This window comes from Hibiscus syriacus, unplaced genomic scaffold (assembly GCF_006381635.1).
Source record: "Hibiscus syriacus cultivar Baekdansim isolate YM2019G1 unplaced genomic scaffold, ASM638163v2 tig00000002_pilon, whole genome shotgun sequence".
Classification (NCBI taxonomy): domain Eukaryota; kingdom Viridiplantae; phylum Streptophyta; class Magnoliopsida; order Malvales; family Malvaceae; genus Hibiscus; species Hibiscus syriacus.
The window spans coordinates 1,105,217-1,129,419 of record NW_024061752.1 but is presented as its reverse complement, the minus strand read 5'-3'; the positions used below and the strand labels follow the sequence as shown (position 1 = coordinate 1,129,419).

At 34.3% G+C, this 24,203-nt stretch overlaps 2 protein-coding genes across 5 annotated transcripts; both read right to left on the bottom strand.

Moving 5' to 3' along the window:
• Positions 1 to 11,318: 11,318 nt before the first annotated feature.
• LOC120210795 (probable trehalose-phosphate phosphatase D) lies at positions 11,319 to 12,793 on the bottom strand. Of its 2 annotated transcripts, none has more exons than XM_039209725.1 (6): positions 12,617 to 12,793; positions 12,368 to 12,508; positions 12,084 to 12,296; positions 11,901 to 12,002; positions 11,605 to 11,823; positions 11,319 to 11,517 (listed from the first exon to the last, which is right to left on the bottom strand). In XM_039209725.1, exons 1-6 carry the CDS (start codon positions 12,791 to 12,793, stop codon positions 11,362 to 11,364), a joined length of 1,008 nt encoding a protein of 335 aa, XP_039065656.1. In that variant the 3' UTR covers positions 11,319 to 11,361. The 2 variants fall into 2 exon arrangements, with proteins under 2 accessions (XP_039065656.1, XP_039066168.1); XM_039210237.1 differs by having other exon boundaries at positions 12,368 to 12,502; positions 12,611 to 12,780.
• A 6,046-nt stretch (positions 12,794 to 18,839) lies between these two features.
• On the bottom strand, positions 18,840 to 23,836 carry LOC120206824 (probable protein phosphatase 2C 76). 3 transcript variants are annotated; one of them, XM_039206431.1, is made up of 9 exons: positions 23,518 to 23,832; positions 22,822 to 23,143; positions 22,304 to 22,431; positions 21,564 to 21,662; positions 21,177 to 21,335; positions 20,633 to 20,719; positions 20,410 to 20,501; positions 19,424 to 19,498; positions 18,840 to 19,128 (listed from the first exon to the last, which is right to left on the bottom strand). In XM_039206431.1, exons 2-9 carry the CDS (start codon positions 23,082 to 23,084, stop codon positions 18,961 to 18,963), a joined length of 1,071 nt encoding a protein of 356 aa, XP_039062362.1. In that variant the 5' UTR covers positions 23,085 to 23,143; positions 23,518 to 23,832; the 3' UTR covers positions 18,840 to 18,960. The 3 variants fall into 3 exon arrangements, with proteins under 3 accessions (XP_039062362.1, XP_039062416.1, XP_039062464.1); XM_039206485.1 differs by having other exon boundaries at positions 22,822 to 23,036; positions 23,518 to 23,831; XM_039206533.1 differs by lacking the exons at positions 18,840 to 19,128; positions 19,424 to 19,498 and adding an exon at positions 19,542 to 19,812 and having other exon boundaries at positions 23,518 to 23,836.
• Between the last annotated feature and the right edge of the window lie 367 nt (positions 23,837 to 24,203).

Sequence of the window (24,203 nt, the reverse complement as noted above, 5' to 3'; positions counted from 1 at the left end):
TAACACTCTTTTAATTTAAGGCGCAAGTCCTAAACAACAAATCACATGTATCATTTTCAGTTGGAATTAACTCAGCAGCAATTTTGCTTAGCTTATTAAACTTATAATCATACTCATACAAGGTGTAATTCCCTTGTTTCAAGCTCGTGTATTCCAGTTTCATCTGTCTTATAAACTGGTCATCAATGCACTTATTCTTGAACTCTTATATAATTCTAATCACAGCATTTAATCTTTTAATGTTCTTATGGTGACAATTGTCCACCATACTCTAACTTACCAAAGTAGTAACAAAACTACTCAATTCAACATCTCCACTTTGAAGAAATGAAAACCTTCTATCATATCATTCAACCAAAGGTCTATAACAATAGAACCTTCCTCAAATCCACCCTTGAACTTGGGTGCTCGTAACTTTATCAACTAATTTGATATATTCATTCTATTAGTTAAAGAAGTATAAATTGAAAACACATCAGAACATTCTTCAACATGAAGAATAATTTTCCAAATTTTATACAGGCACTTCCTGAGGTGTTCGCTCTTCTCCCTGCCTGGTCAGGGCAGGTGAATGCTATTACCTTTAGGTTTATTATATTTCACTTCTTTCGAAGCTCTTATTATCATACTTCTATTATCACATAATAATCTATTTTTATTAGCAAGACAACATACTCCTTACACTATCATATCAGAATTTTTCACTTTGAGTTGGCATGTATACTTTTTAAAACACTTCTGACTTCGATTTAAGCCTAGAATCGGCTAAACCGTAGCTCTGATACCATTAAATGTAACACCCCTAACCCGTATCCGACCCGGATACGAGTCCGAAGTGTCACATTGACTTTTCAAACTTTGACTCTTATAGAAAATCCCGAGAATTTTTAAAACTTTCATTAAAACGAAATACATTAATTTACATAAGACCATAGAATACAAAATCGATCAGAGTATTTGTAATTAACACTTATTACATGCCAACATTCTATACATAACCAAGTACATACTTTGTCAATTACTTCTGATCTGATCTTCTAGTAATGATACTATCTTTACCACTTCTATTCTTGCTCTTCTCGTTTCTTGGTACCTACGTGTAAATCACTTACACGCTAAGTCATAGACTTAGTGAGGCATATAAAACATATAATATTTCATATAACATAAATCATACATAAACATATATTATCATTATCATTAAGAAACACACATAACATCATATGGTTCATGTAACACATTTCAAACCACTTACATTTGATAACCATTTATAAACCCATCATATACATATCACATTCAATATGTTTGTTTAATCTCTTTATTAGCCCATGTACACTATTAAGAACTTAAGGTATGTGAGTATATTGAGGTTGTTCACTAATACTGTCACCACAGCTCGTATCAATTCCCTCATGGGGCACCGAACCTTAGTTCAGTATTCGTCCCGAAGGACCAGTCCATAGATTCCGAAGAACCTAGGTAAACAGTCCATATGTCTCGAAGAACATAGGTAAACAGTCCATATGTCCCAAAGAACATAGATAAACAATCCATATGTCCTGAAGAACATAGGTAAACAGTCCATATGTCCCGAAGAACATAGGTAAACCCTCAACCCTTGGCATGCCAACTATACCACTAGCTCTCTTATCACATAACATGGGCATTAACATTCATAACAGTTCAATTTACTTATTCATATCCTTTCTCTTATGAACATATATCTTTTCTTTTCAGTCACGTACCAAATGTACGTGTAATCATTGATCTTATAATCAGATGTTCATTCTCTTCGGTCACATACCATATGTATGTGTAAACATATATCTAATATCATATAACACGCATCACAAGTGCATGTATTCACATAAATAATTTCTTATAGCTTTATTCATATCACATATTCATATAAGCTCATATCTTATTTCACATATACTTTCCATATAATTTATATATCTCATAATCACACAAATCATAACATTGATCACCAATCAAATAACATTTTTGGAGTTACTTCTTACCATAGTAACTCCATCACTTGCTCATCGCAAGCCAAATGTTTATTCAATAATATAAGTACAAATAAAATTGCACTCACCTTAGCTTTGCTTTGATTCGATTATAATCCTTCAATTGATCCGGAACGGGATCACGTTCTATATCTACATCATCATACATAGATCTATATTAGTATTATAACTAATATACTCTAATGGTTCACTCTTTAGACTAAGAGAAAAGGCAATTTCATCTTTTAATGAAGGTATGCATCGATGCACTACTGATGCATCGGTGCATAAAATACATTCGATGTTGTATTATTACTGGGATGCATCGATGCACTAATTGCATTCGATGTTTCTATTTTAAAAGAGTGCATCGATGCACTTCCTGTGCATCGATACACCTTCAAACGATTTCTGGGTTTTAACCTTGATGCATCGATGCACTCTGCCCAGAACCTCTTTTTGAACCCGAAAATCATCCACTCTTCACTCAAATGCTTCATATTTCATCCCCTTTCATATTCCTAACTTTCATATACTTGTTTAAACTCATTTATAATAAATTATCTCGTCTTTAACCTTAATATCCTCTCCTCTTTATTAACTTCAAGAATCATACCAGATTTTAAACATGTTTTAAATCTAATTCTAACACTCCATATTCCTTAATTAGATTGATGACAAGTCAAATTCCTTCTCAAAATTCACTTACTAACTCTTTTCCAGAATTTCCTTAAGAAACTCATTTTCTTTAATCTTTCATAACTTCTTTATCTTTTGATTTTAGGACAACTTAAGCTTTCCATAAGCTTAAGTATTACCTAATGATCAAAACCCACTCTTAAAATTAACAAATAATCAGCTAACAAGGAATCTTACCTTTGCAAGCTTGGCTCTTCTCTCTCTCGTACGTGAAGAAGAAGAAGAAGAAGATGAAGAGAATATCTCTTCATCCTTATCCCCTCTAACATATATATCCTTATCATATCTATTTTTAATTCATTTATTAGTCAAATGACCATTTTGCCATCAACTTCATTTGATAATTACTAACAAATTTTAGGATTTATTTCCAGATAAATCATTGAACTAATCCATTCTTCTACTTTAATCACCAAATTTCTGAAACTTTACCATTTAGTCACTAACCCATTGTTTGGGATGTTACAATGACCTTACTTGGACTTTGGGGTGCAGTTGGGTATGCTCCGTTGTTAGCACTTAGACAGTATGGGGCACGTCAGTTTGTCCCAGTAATATGCAGACTAGCCAGATCAGAGTTTGAATATCACGGTGACAACTATAAGAAGATGATCAAGGAAACAGTCGATTCATGGAAGAAAGTATTTCAGATGAATGTTGTAGCTGCCAGAAACATGCTTACTCCGGACTATGTGGAGTGGCGAAGATTGAGAAAAAATGACAATATCCCGGTGCCAGACTGTGAGGACACCCGACTCTGGAAGAACATCTCAGGCCCATCTTTTCTGAACTTGAGATAGCCAAGACAGAGTTTGAAGCTGTGAATAACGAGCTGAAGCAGAAGGTAAAGGAGCTTGAAGCTGAGCGCTATCAGTGGAAGCTAGATGTCGACTCTCAGAAAGATCGAGCAGAAAAACTTGAAAAAGAACAAAAAAAAGTATGTTTTGAGCTCGAAGACTTGAGAAATGGGTATCAAGAAAAGTCAAGGATAACTCCAAGTTGAAAGTGGCTTCTGAATACTGGAAAGACGAAGCTCATAGCCTGAAAAGAAAGTTCGAAGGGCCTGATGAGAGAGCTTGGAAGGAACAGATGAAGACTGCCCAGAGGCGCTTAGACGACAGTCAGCATCAAAACCAATGCTTGAGAATCCAGATGACTGATCTGAAGAAACAACATGAGAGATATGGCAAAACAATAGCTGAGTTAGAAGCTATTGTAGATGGGTTCAAGAAGAAAGTAAGCGAACTTCAGATAGTGCTCTTCGACGGAGGTTTACAGTGGCGTTTCCGTTGGGAGCAAGCACAACAAAAGGTGAAGGCCAGAGACGCAGTCATCCAAGACTTCCTGGATCAAGTACAGAAGGCAGCTTGTCATCTACACGGCCTAGAAAGGGAAGCTGGAATGGTCTGACAAGGCATACAACCAGTGATAGATGAAGACAGAATACTTGTCAACCTACTAGAAGCTGTTCGGGGTCTAGAGGATTTAGTCTGAATGTACCTTTGATCATTTTTATGTCTCTTATAAGATAAAACATTTTTGTCTAAGTAAAGATTATTTATAATAATGGACACTTTTCTGGATCAATGCCTCGAACATTTCATGCATTCTTGCATTTTGCATTTTTGCCTTTTTGCATCTTCATCTACATTTTTAAGCATTTTCACAAACATGAAATTAAGTCATGAAGGACTCGATGAAGTGGATTTAACCACATGGAAGCAAGATTGTAACATTAAAGAGCCTGATCAGCTGATGGTAGGACAAAGCCGGCTAGGATGATCTAAGAAAAGAATCCACATATCCTAAGGACTACGATGTTAAAGCTGTTAGCTGTTACCACATAAGAAGCCCCAAACATTCCTCTGAGAACTATAAGGCGCTGAAGCGCAAGATCCAAAACCTGATGGATTCAGGGGCATAAACGACCGAAGAAGGGGACATGACATATACCATTTGTACTTAGAGGATTATTTTGTTTAAACACGTCTCTAATATTTCATCATTTGCTTAATCTTTTAAAGGATTGAATTTATGCTACTTTCTAAGGTGGAGCAATTGAACAAATTGTAATCTTTAGTTCTTCGAATATTAAATGAATTAAGGATTCTTTTAATTCTTCAAGAATTATAGATTTTTGACATATGGCAAGGTTAGACCTTTCTTATCCTGTCTCAAACCCCAAAACAAAATACATTGATTCTTTACCCAAAATAACTCATTATCATTACCAAAAAGACCAAATTTTGACATTACCTCCCTTTGAAATTCTTGAACATTACCTTTATCTTTTTGATACACCCACACCTTTCTTTGAGTTAATAAGATCACACCATTGTCTTTTTAGACTCAAAATTGACATTTTTACACCATTAAAGCCCACAGCATCGAGTTGTTCATTTGAACATGAGCATTCTTCTAAGACATAACTTGGGGACATCTCGCAGGGAGCTTGAACATTAAGACATCTGGGGGGGAAAAGAAGAAGAATTCATCCAAAATAATTCTATCATGCATTAATTACACTGTTTTCATGTAAATAGAATTAATCCTGAAAATCTATCCCCCTGGGGATACCTCTTCTGTGAAGACTTCCATGTATGAAATAATGAACGTCTTTCTTTTTTTATCCCTTCACAACAGGAGAAAAAATATATCTCTTGTGTTCCCTTTTGAGCCTATAGTATTTTTCTTCTGATTCAACCCTAACCAAGGATCACCCTCCACACTAGGGGGCAAGGTGGAAGAAATCTGCTCACATGAGTGAAGACATCAATCTAAAGGAAATACCAAAAGGTAGGCCAAATACCAAGTGCGAAGATTCAATCAAGAACAAAAAAGAAAAGAAGCAAAAAAAAAAACAAGAACAAAAAAGAAAATAAGCACAAAGGAAAAAGGACAAAAAGCACATGCAAAGATTCCCTAAAGACAAATGGAACATCAAGCTTCAAACTATGAGATTGATCAAGCACAATCATTCTTGAATCACTTCACTCGAAGATCATAGAGCATCAGGAGAAAGAGGCATTTTGAGCAAGACAAAATCGAGGGCATTAGAATGAATTGATCCTTGGTTCAATACCCTGAAACACTTATTTGGTCCTATTTATCCTTTTCTTTCATAACCATGAGCCATGGCCTACATTACGTGCCTTAAAAGTCCATTCTAATCATACATGGATTTCTAAACAAAAGAGACTATCTTCATATTTCAACCCGCCCATCAGGATTAATTTGCAAAAAAACAATGTAATTAATGCATGGTAGAGAAAAATGACAAAGGGGGGTTCAAGACGTAAATCCTGAATAACGTCTTGAAACCAAAGGAGGGTTCGAGTTGAAAACCTGAAAAGGCGGCTCGAATATAAAAATTGTGCAACTGAGGCGATCACACAAATTCCTTGATAAGGCATCGCACAATCCGAGTTTGACAACGAAGGTTGGGAGTCAGAGAACACTTCCAGCAGAGAAACATGCAAGCTACCCCATCAATCATTTGAGCATAAAATGCCAAACCTTTGACCAAACATGATAATCTGAGACTTTTTTATCCGTTCCTTACTTAACCATTTCCCAAAGATAGCTTTGAACTTGACACTTGTCAAATAGCTATAATTTATTGAAGGATTAACATTGTAATTAATTCTTTGATATCCGATGAACTCTAGTTTTATGATTCGTCTCAATTGTAAAACCGTGAAAGTGACAATATTTTCAAAACTTTTGGTTAAACATTTTTCGAAACTCTTTTAATTGATATTTTCATAACTTTGAAAATAAAAGAGAAAGAAAAACATTTTTTTCAAACAAGACAGTCTCTCTAGAGTGGATCTTGGTAAATGACATTTGACTCTTAGACACAAAGCTCGTGCTCAGAATCAATGTTGAAGTAAGAAATGAGGAATATTTGGGGCATCTTTGAAGATTCAACATCAAATATTGGGGCATTTTTGGATATTGGGGCATCTTTGGGGATTCAACATCCTAATGCGAATTATTAGACCTTCTGAAGACATTTCCTCTACATGCAGGAACAAGCAGGCAAAAATGAGGCTCTATCCAAGAGATAAATGACATTAATTCATGTTTCTTGCATCTTAGACATACTTGAGAGCATCACATTTATCATTTTTAGCATACATAATTTTTGCAGTTTTAGAGTCAAGTTTCAACTTCAATACGAAAGATACCTGATTCAAAAGAGTTTGTAAAAATCGATAGTGGTTGCTTAACTCAATAGCAAGGAGCTACACCTCAACTAATTTGATATATTGAAAGATCGACAGATCTTAGAATCAACTTCAGACGAGTTCGAGAGCTAATTCAGAACTGATCCAGTTCGCATTTTCAAGTTGGATTTCAACTTCACGACGAAGGATATCCAATTCCTGGCTCAACTTCACGGCGAATGAGCCACCCACGGTTTCAACTTCACGACGAAGGGAATCGTGCTCACTATTGTCTCTCTTGAGACAGTTTCCCTTGAAACAAACTTTGTCTCTCTTGAGACAGTTTCCCTTAAAAAAACCTTTGAAATTGTTTCTCTTGAAACACAAAAACCTTTGAAACATAAACATTGAAAACATTTCCCTTGAGATGAATTTTGTCTCTCTTGAGACAGTTTCCCTTGAAACAAAATCTTTGAATATGTTTTCCTTGGAACTAATTTCATCTCCCCGTGAGACAATTTCTTTTGGAACTAAGTTTTGTCTCTCTTGAGATAGTTTTTCTTAAAACAAAATTTTGTCTCCCTTGAGACCGTTTCTCATGAAACAACATATATCTTTGAGATCGTTTCCCTTGAAACGAATTCTGTCTCTTTCGAGACAATTTCTCTTGAAGCATCATCTGAACCGTTACACTCAGCTCAGGCACATACTTGGGATGGTCGAAAGCATTTCTCAAATCAAAAAAATAGAATGTGCACATCAGATTTGAACATTTGAAGAATTCGAGATCAGAGATCAAAACTTGAAGATTCTAGAACTAAGATTCCAGAAAAGCAACCGGAGATCGAGATTTCTCTCCTGAGCCCAAAAATAACATATGTTGTATATGCATTTTAGGCATACCTAAGAGCATTGCATCCATCTCATCACATATATGCATAACTTTTTCAGGTTTTAGCTAGAGTCAATTTCAACTTCGCATCGAAGGATATTGAGCTCAAAGCTACACAATCAACTCGAGAGTAGATTTCAACTTCGCGACGGAGGATATCTAGCTCGAAGCCAAACTTCATAATACTTGGATTTTAACTTCACGACGAAGGATATTCAAGTCAAGGCTCAACTTCACGACGAAGGGGTCATCCACGAATTCAACTCCACGACAGAGGATATCGTTCCCACACATCAGCGATTTCAACTCCACGACGGAGGATATCGCGCCACTCGAGACAACACAAGTTCAACTTCACAACGAAGGGACGACTGGTTGTCAACAAACCACTTTTCAATTTCATTCAGAGCTAATTTCAACTTCACAGCGAAGGATATTGGACTCGGGACAACACAAGTTCAACTTCACAACGAAGGGACGGCTGGTTGTCAACAAACAATTTCCCAATTTCAGAGCCAATTTCAACTTCACATCGAATGATGTTGGACTCGGGACAACACAAGTTCAACTTCACAACGAATGGACGGCTGGTTGTCAACAAACAATTTCCCAATTTCAGAGTCAATTTCAACTTCACAGCAAAGGATATTGGACTCAAGACAACACAAGTTCAACTTCACAACGAAGGGACGGCTGGTTGTCAACAAACAATCTCCCAATTTCAGAGCCAATAGTGAAGGATATTGGACTCGAGACGACACAAGTTCAACTTCACAACGAAGGGACGACTGGTTGTCAACAAATAATTTCCCAATTTTATGGTCAATTTCAACTTCACATCGAAGGATATTGGACTCGAGACCACAAGTTCAACTTCACAATGAAGGGACGGCTGGTTGTCAACAAATAATTGATATTGGACTCGAGACGACACAAGTTTAACTTCACAACGAAGGGATGGCTGGTTGTCAACAAACAATTTCCCAATTTCAGGGTCAATTTCAACTTCACATCGAAGGATATTAGACTCAAGATATCACAAGCTCAACTTCACAGCGAATGGGCGGTTGGCTGTCAACAAACAATTTTCCAGTTCCAGAGCCAATTTCAACTTCACGGCGGAGGATATTGGACTGGGAACAATACAACCTACTCGGATTTCAACTTCACGACGAAGGATATCCAATTCTCATGCTCAACTTCACGACGAATGGGCCATATACATATACAACTTCACAACGAAGGGTATCATACCCCAACGGATTGACTCAACTTCACGATGAAGGGGTCATCTGTAACATCACAACACCAAAGTCTTCAGGTCAAGTTCCACCTTCACGACGAAGTATCTTGAGCCAGAAGACGATTCAGAGGCCACTTGTCAAAAGCTTTGAGCTCATTTTCAACTTCACGACGAAGGGTTTCGTGCTCAGAATTTTCCAATTTTGACTCAACCTCATAATGATTTCAACTCTACGACAGAGGATATTCGATATGGACAAAATTTGTGTCTTGTAATCTTTGCTCTATTTTCGTTACACGATAATGAGCAAAGAGGGGCAGCTGAAGACACCAGATTTTGTCCTGCTAACCGAGGAGTCTTCATTTAACCAAAAAAGAAGAGTTGGATTAGGACTCAAATATTAGTCTAAAATAGAGTTGGATTAGGATTCAAATACTAGTCTAAAATAGGGTTTTTTTAATACTATAATTAAGCCTTGTAATTACCACACCAGGGGACACGATTATCATACGGGATTACGCACACACAAAAATACCCAAAACAAATATGCAATAAGCCCCAAAGATTCGCTTGTAATTTTCAACAGAGAAATAAAATAGGTATTTTTACCTATATTGCTTCGATTCTCGCTTGCATGTGGCTTGTTTCACTTCTTGTTTTCCGTTTTTACTTTGAAATGACCGATGAACATAATGGAACCGAGATCTTTTTTCTTAGATTTACGCTTCCCCTAGGCTTATTTTGAAAAACCGGTTTGATTTTTGGTTAAAGGAGGGGAACAGCTTTTTAAAAATCTATATTAGTCCTTTTATTTATTATATGGATATTTTATTCATTTATTTTTATTATTCATGTTATTATTATACGTATATATATATATATATTTTAAATTATTTTCATTTGATTTTTTTACTATATTTTATTATTATATATATATATATATATATTCCTTTAATATTTTACTTATAAGCATATTATTACTATATATATTGTAATTATCTTTATCTAGTTATATATTTTTATACTTTTAATAGTTTATTTATATACCTATTATTTATATATATATATATATATATATATTCTTAATTATTTTTATTTGATTATTTATTTATTTACGTAATATATCTTATAACTTTATGTATATATATATATATATATATATATATATATTATTTTTTATTATTTTCATTTTTTTATTCATTATTATATTATTTTTTTAAAATCTTGTGTCTTTATCATTATTATTATTAAATATTATATTATATACTACTAAAGAAGGCCAATTTTTTTGTTTTATTTCTAACTAAAGTCTCTTCCACTTTTCTCTTTTTGTCTTATTTCTGACTAAAAGCCCTCACTTTCGGTGAAGTAAGAGGGTAACTTTTCTATTTTTAAATATTTGTTGTATATATATATAGCTTATTTATTTTATTAATACTTTGATGTATATATATATATTTTTTTCCTTTTTCAAATATTACTATATATAATTATTACTTTACTATTTTTTTTATCTTATTTATTTTTTTTATTTTTTTTATTTTATTTTATTCTCTTTATCTTATTTGTTTTCTTTACCTTGTTTATCTAACATATTTCTTGATTTTTTAAGGATATTTTCAAATCAATCTAAGGTAAGTAATCATGATCAAATTTTACCTTTTTATTTAAAATTACAATTTTCTTAATTCAAGACAACTGAAAATTATGTGGTATCGAAAGGACGGTTCAAGGGTGCTAACCCTTCCTTGACCGTAACCGACTCCCGAACTCAACACGTTTCTGATACAACGCAGATCAGGTAAAATGGTGTCCGACCCACCTAAATTCGTTTAACGTGATCGGTGGTGAGTCCAATCCACATTTTCCCAAGTCGAAACTCAATTCCAGGACCCAACCAAAAAACGGTTGCGACAGTATCAAATACAGATAATTCAACACATACCCGAGAATAAGAGAGATTTATAACAGAAATAACATCAAAACAATGGCAGAATTAGAGAATTTAAAAGGAAAATAAAAGCTACCATTTCACATATGTAAAGTTTAATTATCAAATATATACCAAAATGTTAGAAAAGCTTTAAGGGGGCAATGACCACTCGGGTTCTCATTGTGACTTTAGCACTGGCTCTCATTCCAGTAATGTGAAGACTCAAAATAAACTATGCTTCACATTCTAAAGTGATTAGGAAACCTGCTATCATTTACAAAGCTGAATGGATACAACACCACTTCAACAACAACAAAAAACACCTAAAGTGGTGATATCCATGGTTCAAAGACCCTTTTCTCGTTATTATATATATAAAGGTGATGGCCGACTTGACAGAGGACCCATTGATGAATCTACTTGAAGATGGAAGTCTCTGATTTCTTCCATTTGGCAAGACGTAATAGAAAAGCTAATACCTCAGACGGATCACGCAAGGAGTACCAAGCTATGGTGTCTCTTGGAATGGAAGAAACTATTATGGGAAACCCTTCACGTCTACCCGCTATGACCTGCAACATTTGACCATAAAAATGCATCAGTAAACAGTTACATGTTAGTAAATTATATGGCAAAAACTATGCAAAAATGTATTAGACCTTGAATGCATCTTCATCGGTTCGATCGTCTCCGATGTACAATGGGAGAACATCTTTGGCATTGTTGAATCCTAAAGTATCGAGCAAATAATTCAGGGCATCCCCTTTGTTCCACTCTATTGATGGTCGCACTTCTAAAACCATTTTACCCTCAGTGAGATGAAATTCGGGGCGATTTTCGACTAGAGATTTCACTCTCTCCTTCAAAATTTCACGGTCCTGCATACATAAGGACAAGAACCGGTTAAATTTGTGCTGTTTTAAGAGATAAAACTATGGTATTTAAAAGGTTTTACCTTTGGTTGAACTTGACGGTAATGCACAGAGATGCAGAACTTGTTATCCTCTAGCCTAGCACCTTGTATTTCTCTAATTGTGTCCTCTAACTCTACGGATATCTGTAGTTAACAAACAGCTAATTTAGATGTAAAATATATACACCATAAGCTTTAAGAACAGCGAGTTCTTGAGCAAATTACCTCTTGAATTGCAGGTAAATATAATTTTGCAGGTTGAAAGACACCTTCATTCACCTTCTTATCTGCTCTGGGTGGCGCCAATATGTCCAGCCCATGACTCCCAGCATAATATACATTGCTTAACTGTACAAATTCTTTAACCTTTTCTCGGCTCCTACCACTGACTATAGATGTTGGAAAATACTTTGCAACTTCACGTACTGCCATACGCATCTGAAATCAAGAAAAAAATAGAGTTATTTTACCTCAAAATGCATGGTGGAGATATATAAACTGAAGGGTACCTCAGCAGACATGAAGGCCTTGTCGGGGTCTTCAACGATGGGTGACAAAGTGCCGTCGTAGTCCAAAAACACGACAACCTTTTTCCACTTAGCTTCCTTCTTTATGGAATCGAATGTGTTCAATGCAGAAGGGTGTTGCAACTGGACAAGAACATGCACGGCAATGATGAGTTTCAAGACATGCATGCATGATGTTCATTTGAATGTCGTCGGCATATTTCAAATGAAAGATCACTAGGGGAAATTTACCAGCCATGAAGCATAGCCTGCAACATCAGGTGGGTTGACTAATGTGAAAGAGCCATTGGTGGTTCCATCATCATCATTCTCTGGAACATAGAAAGGCTTCACTTTCTTCTGCTTGTTGGAATGTGATATCTGAAACCCCATTGCGTGCTTAAGCTTTGCCAAGTTTCTCTTGATCATCTATTCATATAGAATCTTTAATATCTTTAACTTACAGATGCAGGAGTCGGTGGTGTACTATAACACATATACCTAACACCATTAAATTAAGGGGAAAATCATTTAAAAATTTATTATGTGGTTTACCCCTTCTTTTCCAGAACATGAGAATATGGTTTCAACAAAGGTCACTGGAGTTGAAAAGAAAGTACATTAGGGACCAGAAGAAAACAAAAGACAAAATGGTTTTATATTTCAGATAGGTCTGATTTGATGAGTCGACAGAACTGGACATGGCATAAGTCGTGCCTGAAATCTAAAGGGTTTTGTCTCACAAGGGTTACTATCAACTGATTCAGAAGACACCGACATCTTCTACTGCCATTACTAGTTCAAACGAAACAGGATGAAATTTGAAAACAATCTTTAACTACCCTCTTTTGCCTTTATTCTAACTGAATTCCCTTAGGTTCGAACTCGAGAAATGGAAATTCCGTTTAAAAACAACCATACAGATACGATGAGATTCAGAACATAGACATCGAGCCGGTGATAGTATTGACAAGACAAGACTCGGCGAACATATGTTTATCTAACATCTGATGCTCCTTTGATGCGAGCTGATAAGATGGTTACTTCATGATGATATATGGTAATTAAAAAAACAATAATCAATTTACATATTCTAATAAACTACATTAATAGTTCCTGAAATTTTATGATATTTTCTCTTTAATCACTAAAATAAAAAAAAAGCTTTAATTAAAAAAATATTTTCACCCTTGTTAAATCGATAACAACAAATATAGAGATACATTAAAAAAATCTAAATAATGTGATAATAGTTTTTTCTTCTTCTTTCTATCAAATTCGATTATTTCATCAATCGAAAAGGTTCTTAAATTATTCTTCATCTTCCTTTATTTTTTCTATTTGTCGAAACTCGTCAAAAATTCTTTTAAATCTTTCCAAACTATATTAATGTTCCAATTAGATAAAGACTTTCTACTATTAAAATTAATAAATAATAATTTCGTTCATTAAAATTTTTTACGATAATAATTAAAGTAAAGTTTATTCTATGCATTTTGTTTTTCCATTAAAGACAGAGACAAATAGGCCTCAAACTCAACCAGCAGAAGCAGCCAAACTCGATTGTCAGAGTCGACGACCAACCAAAATAAACAAAGGGCTCCTCGACATGGCAGGTCCCATAATACACGTGTATCCAATGCAGACATGAATTGACAATGTTTTTATGGATTGCTTTTTAAAAAGAATATCAAAGGTGACTTTTTGAACCCTGGTTAGGTGTGAACAAAGGAAAAAATCCGGTTTTTATAATATTAAACCTATATTTTCTGAAGTAAAAAAGACAGATTTTCACGTGTCGACGGGGTAAAAAGGTTGATCGAGGAGCATCGGCCGATCATGGCGTATATGGAGGACACGTCGAGGACACGACTTAGAGTAGACTATAAGTTAAAGTAAAAAATTTCAAGTCTTGTGGGAACCAGTGCATGGACTAGGTAATGACACCTGTTCTCACTTAATTTATTAACGAAAACAATTCTTTTAAACAAACAATTAGAAAACATAAAGCAACAATTATAAACTAAGACTAATTTCAAAACTGATTACATTGTTTTGAAAATCGAATCGAACCGACCGGTTCAACCGGGAATCATTGTCTGATCCGATCCATTATACCCCAATTGAATCGGTTCTAGTAAACCGCAAAGAACCGTTTGAACTGACTTTAAATCGATTAAACTTAATCGTGAATCGGTTCAACCTAAATTTTTTATTTAATTTTTATTTAATTCTTTAAATAATTATAACGTCATTCGGTTCTTACGATCGATCTGACCAGTTCGACCGGTTGAATCAGTGAACCGGTAACACGATCAATTCGCTGACCGGTCCGGTTCTGAAAATCATGCTAGAGGCATATCTTAATGAGGTTAGAAAAAGTCTTTAAATTTTAGAAAATTAACATTTAACCCTCTAAATTCTAAAAGAATTTAATTTGATCTTTTCAAAAAAAAATCTCATTAAATTTAGAGTTTGAAAATTTTATATAAAAGTAATTGCCTTGATATTTTCTAAGATTCTGGGTCAAAGTCAATGGAGGTTCATCTAGAACTAGGGACAAAGTAGGGCAATTTTATTATCAAAATATACCACTAACCGTTTTTCAGGTACAAGTCGTTTCTTTGAAAAGAGCTCTCTGTGGGCCGTAGGTTAACGCCGACTCCCTTTTTTCACTTTACCCACTACGAGAACCTTTTAAAAACTAGTCGGTGGAACCTACAATCTCTACCCTACGCGCGCCCAATCCTACGGTCAAGAAAACAAGACGGTTGAGCTCGGTCCCGGATTTAAGATTTACGGCCCTACAAGACACGCGTACGAATCTCGGAAAGTGAATTATATGAGTTTGTTTCTTTGGTAACAGAAAATAGAAGAAATTTTACATTCCGAATAAAATAAGGTGTTATTGATTTTATTATTATTTAAATAATAAAATTAATAAAAAAATATTTTAAAAAATATTAATTTTTTAAATATTTTCAATAAAAATGTTCCCACCGTCGCAGGGTGTGTGTTTGAATCAAATTAACGAATGAATCGACATTATTATTTGCAATATATATATATAGAAAAATAAATGAAAAAAAAATGAAGAAAATTGCGTACCGAATATAAGTGATTTTCTCGAGAAAATTGAATCGACGAAGCAGGAAAAAGAAGAGAGGACCGAAAGTATAATTTTTTTTCTCTTTGTTTTTTTTTTAAGTTTGGGAGAGAGCAAAGAAAAATGAAGATAGAGGTGGAAGAAAGACTAAGGAAGGGTTTAATTTATAGAGTGGAGAAAGGGGGTTTCAGGGGGAAATTTCTTTTTTATTAAAAAAAATTACTTTCTTTTTATTTAAAACTTCCTAGAATTTTACCACAATTTGATGTTTTCTGAGATTGCTTCGGTTTCACCAAATATTTCTTTCTTTTTTCGTCTTTCTTTTCTTGTTTAATTTCACTACGGTTGCTGTACTTTTCAGATTCTTGAAATTTAGTCCCTTTCTACTTTTATTTATTATCATTTTTTAAAAATAAATTATCAATCATTTTCTAATCAAATTTATACCCGATTAACACTTACACCGTCTTAATCACAGATTTAATATATTTGTTACCACTGTAATTTCTCCTGAACTTCATCGAAATTTCTACTGAATTATTTCAAAGTATCATTAGACTTAAAAGAGAATATATTATTGATAGTCACTGTATCGAACTAAATGACTGTAAATGACTTTTTTACAGAGAGCTATAGAAATTTAATCCCGCTGATTTAGGGGAATACTTACATAAATAATACAATAACAATACACCAACCACAATAGGATAGTAAAATATAATCTTATTAAAACATAATACGTGTGCAATCTATAGTTAAAGAGATTACACTTTGTAGAATTAAAAATTAAAATCAATGTTAGGATAAAAAATATAATTAAACACTTTTTTTTTGGATAATTCAATTTTATTACCCAACGAATCAAGAACTGCTACAAAAATCATATGTACACCATACTTACAAGACAAAAGATCGGTTAATCAATACCCCAAGGATTACATAGAGAAATATTGATACTATCAGACATATTAATATTAACCCCCCTCAGTTTGGTAGAAACAGAATCTTTGATACAAGCAAAAAGGTCGTCAGCAGTCCTTGTACATCCTCGAAAAATTCGTCTATTGCGTTCCTCCCATAGTACATAGATTTTGGCACACCAAGCAATCTTTAAAATGGTTGAGAGAAGAGATTTGTCTTTCCAGTTATTGCTTGCCCATGTGATCATGTCTTCCCAGGTTGAAAGTGGTTTCTTTAACCCATTATGAAGCAATATTGAGTCCCATAAATTAGCAGCCAGTGGACAATCAAAGAATAGGTGAGACCGAGTTTCCATCATTCCGTTGCAAAGCACACAATTCCCCAAAGTGGTAATCCCCATCCGCAAAAGTCGATCCCGGGTCGGGAGTCGATCAAGAATAGCCATCCATGCTATAATAGTATGTTTCGGAATATGATAAGGGTACCAAATCAAAGGATGCCATTTTACTTTGTCTCCATTCAATCTAATTTCCAGCCAAATATGTTTGATGGTGATAGTATGATTCGTGATAGCAGGGTAAGCTTCGGGCCAAAGCTTTAGAATCCTATTAAAGCTCCAGCTGAAATTGGGACTTCCTTCGATGTGCCAAAAATCTTTCTTCTTTATAATATTTAATAAATAAGCTGTTTTGATTGCAAAGACAAAGGTGACGATAATCATGTGGTGTCTTTTCCATATTATAATGTCTTTGAATAATTAATCAATAAATAATAATGTGTTTGAATATGGTGTTATTCTAATAAATTTCTGCTGTGGAACATGGGTGTTGGATGTTAGTACTTCGAATATTGCTGGTCCTGGCTCTTCGTATGGTTGTTTGTTTCAAGTGTTTTGGTGGGTTCCCCAGGGCCTGCTGCTGATTGCTAATTAACGAGGCTGTTTCATCTCCTCTATCTTGGAATTGCAGGTGTTGGATTACTGCAGAGAGTCTATTATTCTACTTTGATCGCTTCTTTTCGGGGATGTCCAAAGCTAGTTTTCATGCTGCTGTGCCTGGGCTCGTGTATTGAAGCTGTTTTTAACGACCTATCGCAGTTTTGTTCTATCATTGTCGTGTTTTCGGGGTTTTTTTTTGCTTAGGATTGTGTTGTTTGATTGGATAACATGTTGTATCGATTACTGATGATTGTGGTGTGTTGTGGGGATGATGAATTATATCTTTTGAGAGATCTTTTCTCCTTCCACTGTTATTTTTTAGCTGACTTGATCGAGTTACAATTTTTTTTTAATGAAGTTCATTTTTTTCCTTTAAAAATACTAATAATTATATAAATAATAGTGAGTTAAAATATTTTATTGATGAAAATAGAATAAGAATATTGATAATAATGTACCAAAAAGAAAATAAGAATATTGATAATTAAAATATAAATTTAAATCTCGAATTGCGTAAATCAAGCAATAAAATATTTTTGATAAATTCACACACTCTTACACCAACAACATTGTACTCACATTCTTCAACCTAAGTCGAAAGTTATCTATCAGTTAAAAAGACTACATTGTAATCACTCCAGTATATTAAAAAAAATTACTCATGCTAGCCACTTGGATAGACAATAAATTCAATATTTGAAAATTTAGTATCATTAATTATATTTCAAATCCATAGATTTATTAGATGTTTGTCTAGCATGTTTTCGAATATTTTGATTCTTTTTCATAAATTTATATATTTTTATTTATTTTTGAATTTAGAATTTTTAATTTGTAATACAATATAGTACATAAAGAAAAGAGTGAAACATATTTAAATGTTGGTATCTTTTAGTTTATGAGAGAGAAAAAAAACTTAACAGAATAAAAACATTATATTAAAATAACAAAAAATAGACCAAATATACTTTTTCAAATTGTTAATTTCAAACTGACATACAATTTCATCTAAAAATTAATGGAATTTGCCTATGAAACTTCCTTGGATGCATTTTAAAAGAGAGAAGGAAGGGAAAATTCATGGTCTTCGCTCCCAATTAATAAGGCAAGAAGAACGGTCTTAAGACTTTGGGCTCAACTGTTGGCAAGTCTTCTGCATTCCTTGTCAATGTCGACATAAATTCTACTCCATGTATCTAGATTTTTGAATGATTAAATTACCTTTTTTAAAAGAAAAAAAAAGAACATTTTATTTAACTTGATTTATATAATAGGTTGAAGATTTCATGTGCGATCAACTTTTAAGAATATAATGGAATAACTTCATTTTCAATTAGTAAATAAATAAATAAATCAAAATTGAATCATATTCTTTTTTTCAAATTGAATCACGATTTGATTGATGATGAGATTTATATCAAATCTTCAATTAAGATCAATCAGTTAATAGATCAACTTGAAAGGCTTATTAGAGTTCAACAAAGCATAGAGATGAACACACGAAAAGAGTGTAGAAATGGGAACAAACGGGGCATTCGGTCCATGCATTCCGTTTCGGGAATTAGGAAATTAAATTGAATACGCAAATTGTCACCTTGTTATATATGCAAATGCAGCATACTACAAGGACTTCTAATCACACGCTTGGGGATCAGGATTGACTCGACCTGCCTTGTCGTGGTGGAATCTCACCACGATGCATGTTATATTGTCGGCACTCCCTCGGGTGAATGCAGTTTCTGTCAACTTTCTAGCAGCTGTCTCTGGTTCTTCTTCTACTCGGGCAAGCGAAACAGCATCCTGGAAACACAATGATTTTAACTCATAACATGCAAAAATCTAGGATACTACTCATAACAATACATCAAGCTCGCGTGCACTGGTTTCCTACCCCTTTCTTTTCCCCCCTTATTTACTAGTTAAACCCTTATTTACTAGTTAAAATGTCCTGGATAACTAGTATGTTCACTCTTAGACGTTGCTCAAACACAAAACAACTTGATGGAATGTAACTTTAAATCGACAAGCTTATGCGAGTTTCCTTCCCAACACAAGAAATTAAGTGCAACCATGCACATGTCAGTGAAAGGTTTACCTCATTAGGCACTACATCCCATAATCCATCACTAGCAAGCACAAGCAATTCGAACTCCTCATCTATCTCTTGCTCCTGAGAAATAACAAAAACAATAAAATTTTCATTAACACAAAACAACCTGTCAAGGTTTTAATGGAATGAGATCAGAAGAAGGGAGAGTAAAGTTCGCTGGTAAAGCTGGTATGGTTTCCAATGAATGTGCCAAAGTTCTCTATTACTTTCTGAATGGCTTAATTTGATAGGTTGCCAACTAAAGAATGGCTCCTGAGCATGGTAATGGTTGTGCAGTTGGATTGTAATTTTTGCAACAATGGAGTTTATGAAAGGGATCATATCTTCTTTGTTTGCCCTTTTTCAAAGAAGATCTGGGACCATATTCTTAGACTTTGCCATATTCAAAGCAGTCGGTATCAAGAAATTCAATGGGCTATATCACAAGGCTTAAAGGCTAATCACTTCTCACTTTTATATTGGAGGTTGCCCTGACTGCTTATATCCATAGGATTCGGAGTGAGAGAAACAGAAGGCTTTTCAGAAATGAACAATGCAGAGGAACGTATTGTAGATAGGATTAAAGAAATTGTTCGATATAGATTGACAGGGAAAAACATTAATAGGGTGGAAAACGAAAATAGTAGACTCTCTATTGATTGAAGGCTAGTAGATTTTGACAGCAATGTATAGAATACAGGTACAGAAGCCTCTTGTATGATGTTCCATTGTAGTCAGATCACCGTATGTAAGAAAACAATGGACCAATTAAAATGGAGCAAGGGTTAGTAGAACTCAAGGAAAAAGGGGAGATCAGATTTGACTTTTTGGATGTTTGTGGTCAATCAGGAAAGACGAAAAAAAGAAGTTAAAACATTAAGATTTTCTCGTGGGATGATGTTTTCCCTACATGAGCCCTTAGTATTACACACAAGGCAATATAATGGAAGAAAATAATTGCAAGATTAAATGCAATAGTGATGAAAGATCACCTGAATATCTGGTTCGGCAACAACATATTGTTTCAACATTCGATTACCGAAAGCTCGAGACATAGCTAATACACCTCCTACCCTCCAAGTTCCTGAAAACATGATCAAAAATAAAATTTATGATGAAGTTTCAGGAGCCAGCTCTACCATTTTAATCACCAGATATAATGGAAAATATTTGACTCGACTTCAATACGACAAGATGGATCTTTAAACAGTTTACCTGCCCACATAACAACCCCTCCAGCACTTTCAATTCTCTTCCGTTCATCACTTCTATTTGGTTTATGATCTTCAGAAAGTGGGATAGCTTTAAAAGAAAAAGAAGCTGCTATTAGGAATCCCGATTTACAAATTAAGAATTCACAACATTCATTTTCATGTCAAGTGTAGTTACTCTAACAAAGCCATAGGCTTCATATGTAAGATACACCAATCACTCAAAAATGTAATGTACATTTCATATTATATATATCTCATACTTATTAAAGATTATTGACCATGCTCATGAGTAACAGTAACTAGGTTAAGATAAGTAGTAGATAACCCACAATCTCTAAAAACAAAATAATGTGGCATGACTACTCATTTATAATAAACGGAGGACAGAATAAAGAAAAACTGAAATGCTTTCAGAATATGTTGCCTGGCATTCTTCCGTTTACAGGACCCTTAGAGCAAGCAATTTCAAGGAAGAATATACTAACGCATGTATTGATGCACTTGCAACTAACATATCATTAAGCACTAAATAATGCATAGAATACCTTTTCCAGCCTTTGATATTATAGTCCGTGAGTCTCCAACATTGGCAACATATAGATGGTTACCAACCAACACTGCAGTTGAAGCAGTCGAACCATCGTCTCGATAACTATCTCTTTCAGAATCCAAGAAATCTGCATCAGTCTGTTGATATGTTTCACCTGCAGGCATATCCATTGAAGCCAATATAAATTACAGAAAAATTCCAAATGGGTTGATTGTATTTATGTGGACACAAGTCCATGTGAATGAAACCTACAGAACAGAACAGAACAAAACAGAGATACAAGTACTTGTAATTGCATGGATCCTCCAAAACATTAACAACAAAGGACACGCTACAATTTATATGCTCCATAAACACAGCACATCAGAGATCTTGAACGCACTTATCGCAAGTTTGGTGTCAGTCATGAACTGTGGATGCTTCATTAGTTTCTCAAAAAGGTGTTGCTTCAAATACTCAGCGGCATGAGAACCACCATGCCCTGTAATTGCAAATGATAGTGGTTAAATCACAGATTAACAAAAGCTGTCATTCTCATACATGAAAGGCACCTTAGTCTCAGGAAATGTTACTTATCATCCAAGAACGCATTGCTAGAATGATTGATGACATAGGTCAAAACTCAAATCATAAATCCAGAGGCCCTTTTGACATGTTAATTGAAAATAAGACATATTGATTATCATAATCACATATCCGCTTCTACTCTGATTTAAATGAAACCACAAAAAAGCTTAGAAGACATAATTTAGAATTTCAACTCTCTTTGGAATAGGAAACATTGGACATTTATGCCACTAATTAGTTGTAAGCATGTCCCAATACACTACTCCAAGGTTATTTAACTTGTTCAGATTATATGGACACGGATTTAAACCACAAATATATCATACCATCAACAAACTTGTATGTTTTAGCATTTCTTTGCATTATCAGTCTTGTGGTTGTGAAAATCCAGATCCTGTGGAAAGACTAGCCCCATATTGTAGAGTAAGCACTTAGCCAATGATCATATTGGATGGTGCCCTCTAAGTGCTTTTAAATAATATGTTACATCAAATTTACAATATCTTATATTTCACATCCTTCTACAAAGAAAGCAACGATAAGAGAGAAACTAACCATCAAAGATTCCAAACAAGCAGACTGTCTGCCCATTAATCTTGGAGGTTTTGATATCATAGCAATCTTCCATGGTTGCTCTCTTTCCCCTGAAGCTTGAATAACCACAGCTTAATTTTCCATCTTCACTGCCAAATCAGAGTAAGAAATGTACTATGAATTTAACCTATCAACACATATAAGATTCACATTATTGAATTCCTTAGATTGTATAAACAGTCAGTGACTGCCACAATCAGACCTAAATCTAGCTTTCCATGATTAATTAATATGCTCATTGAACCAAACTCCAAACATGCAAAGTACAGATCTCAATTGAATCTGACAATAATTATTAATCAGTATACAAGTAACTTCCTAGCAACATTTATCCAGAAACAAAATCATAATTTTTGATCCGACAACATGCATGTTTGGTTCTGAACCAATGATGGAATTCATGAAAACTGGCTATGCTTATAGCTCGAACTGTATGACAAATACAACTAATTAAAACAGGTTGGAAAACTAATATTTACCTTTTCCACCCTCCACTAACATATCCACCATCATCATTCTCAGGGAATTTATGGACAACAGGGCCCTGGCTTGCCGCAGCACCTGAATCAACCATCATCTTAGCACTCGTTCGAAAGTTATGATTCCACGGAAAAGTCAATCCAGCACCACCGGCATATAATGTCCTTGCAGTATTTCGTATATGCAGCCTTTTCCGGGTTAATATTGTTCCTGTCTGCCCAGTTTGAACAATTACACTCTTTAAACAACTGTTGCATACCATCTAAACTGCTGTCCCACTTATGGCTTTCTGGAACCAGATCCTCAAAACCTCGCACGATGCTGCATACCAAAATCATTAAACATGTATAAAATCAACAATATTTTTTAACTTCGAAATCGAAATATACAAATATAACTATTCATCACAGTAAATAATTCTTAAACGGTCATTAAATAAAATAATAACGCAATTAACTCCAGTAATTCGCATAGACTATATAAAACGCTTGCAACAAAATTGAATGAGTACACTTTCAAGTCGAATATTCTGGAGTATAATGTTTTTAATCAACAGCTTTTAATATCCATAAGATGGAAAATCTAGCAGGATTAAGCTGAGATTTTGAATTACGGAAGTATGTTTAACCAGCCTAATAACAAATATTTATATATATATATAGAGAGAGAGAGAGAGGGAGGAATCAAAATCTCACATTCGGTTTTTGTTGTAATTAATTCATTTGCTGAGCTGATAAATGATCAAAAGTGAATCATTTCGCGTTCAATCCAAACGAAACTAAACAAACAAAAAGGATATCTCTCTCGTCCAGAATTTTGGATTAAAAAAAAGGGGGAAAGGATCGGACAGGGTCCAGGTTAGAACACATGGAGGATCTGAATCTGAAGTAGAGACCAGTGGAAATCGACCGCGTAGCGAATTGTAGCAAAAATAGAAAACGCCAGGGGAATCTGAAACCCTAGAGAGAGATGGTGGAGAAAGCGATGTGAATTGTGAAGAGATCAATAGATTGAGTTGAGAGAGTGCGGAGTGGAAAGAGGGGTAGTGAGAGGGAGAGAGGTGGCGAATTTGTGTAGGCTGGCCCCGAAGAGGAGGCGCAACGTGGCACTCTTCATTCATCTTTCTTTTTTGGGAGAGGATAATCTTCGATAATTTTAATATACAGTTAATAAAATATTTTACTAAAAATATTAATATTTTTTAATATTTTTAATAAAATATTATTTAAAATATTATTTTTTTAGTGAAAATATTAATTCTAATCTATTTTTTTTGAAGAAAAATGATAATATTTCTGGTAAAAAAAATAATGTTTTAAATAGTGTTTTATTGAAAATATTAAATATTTTAGATAGTGCCCAATATTAATATTTTCGGTAG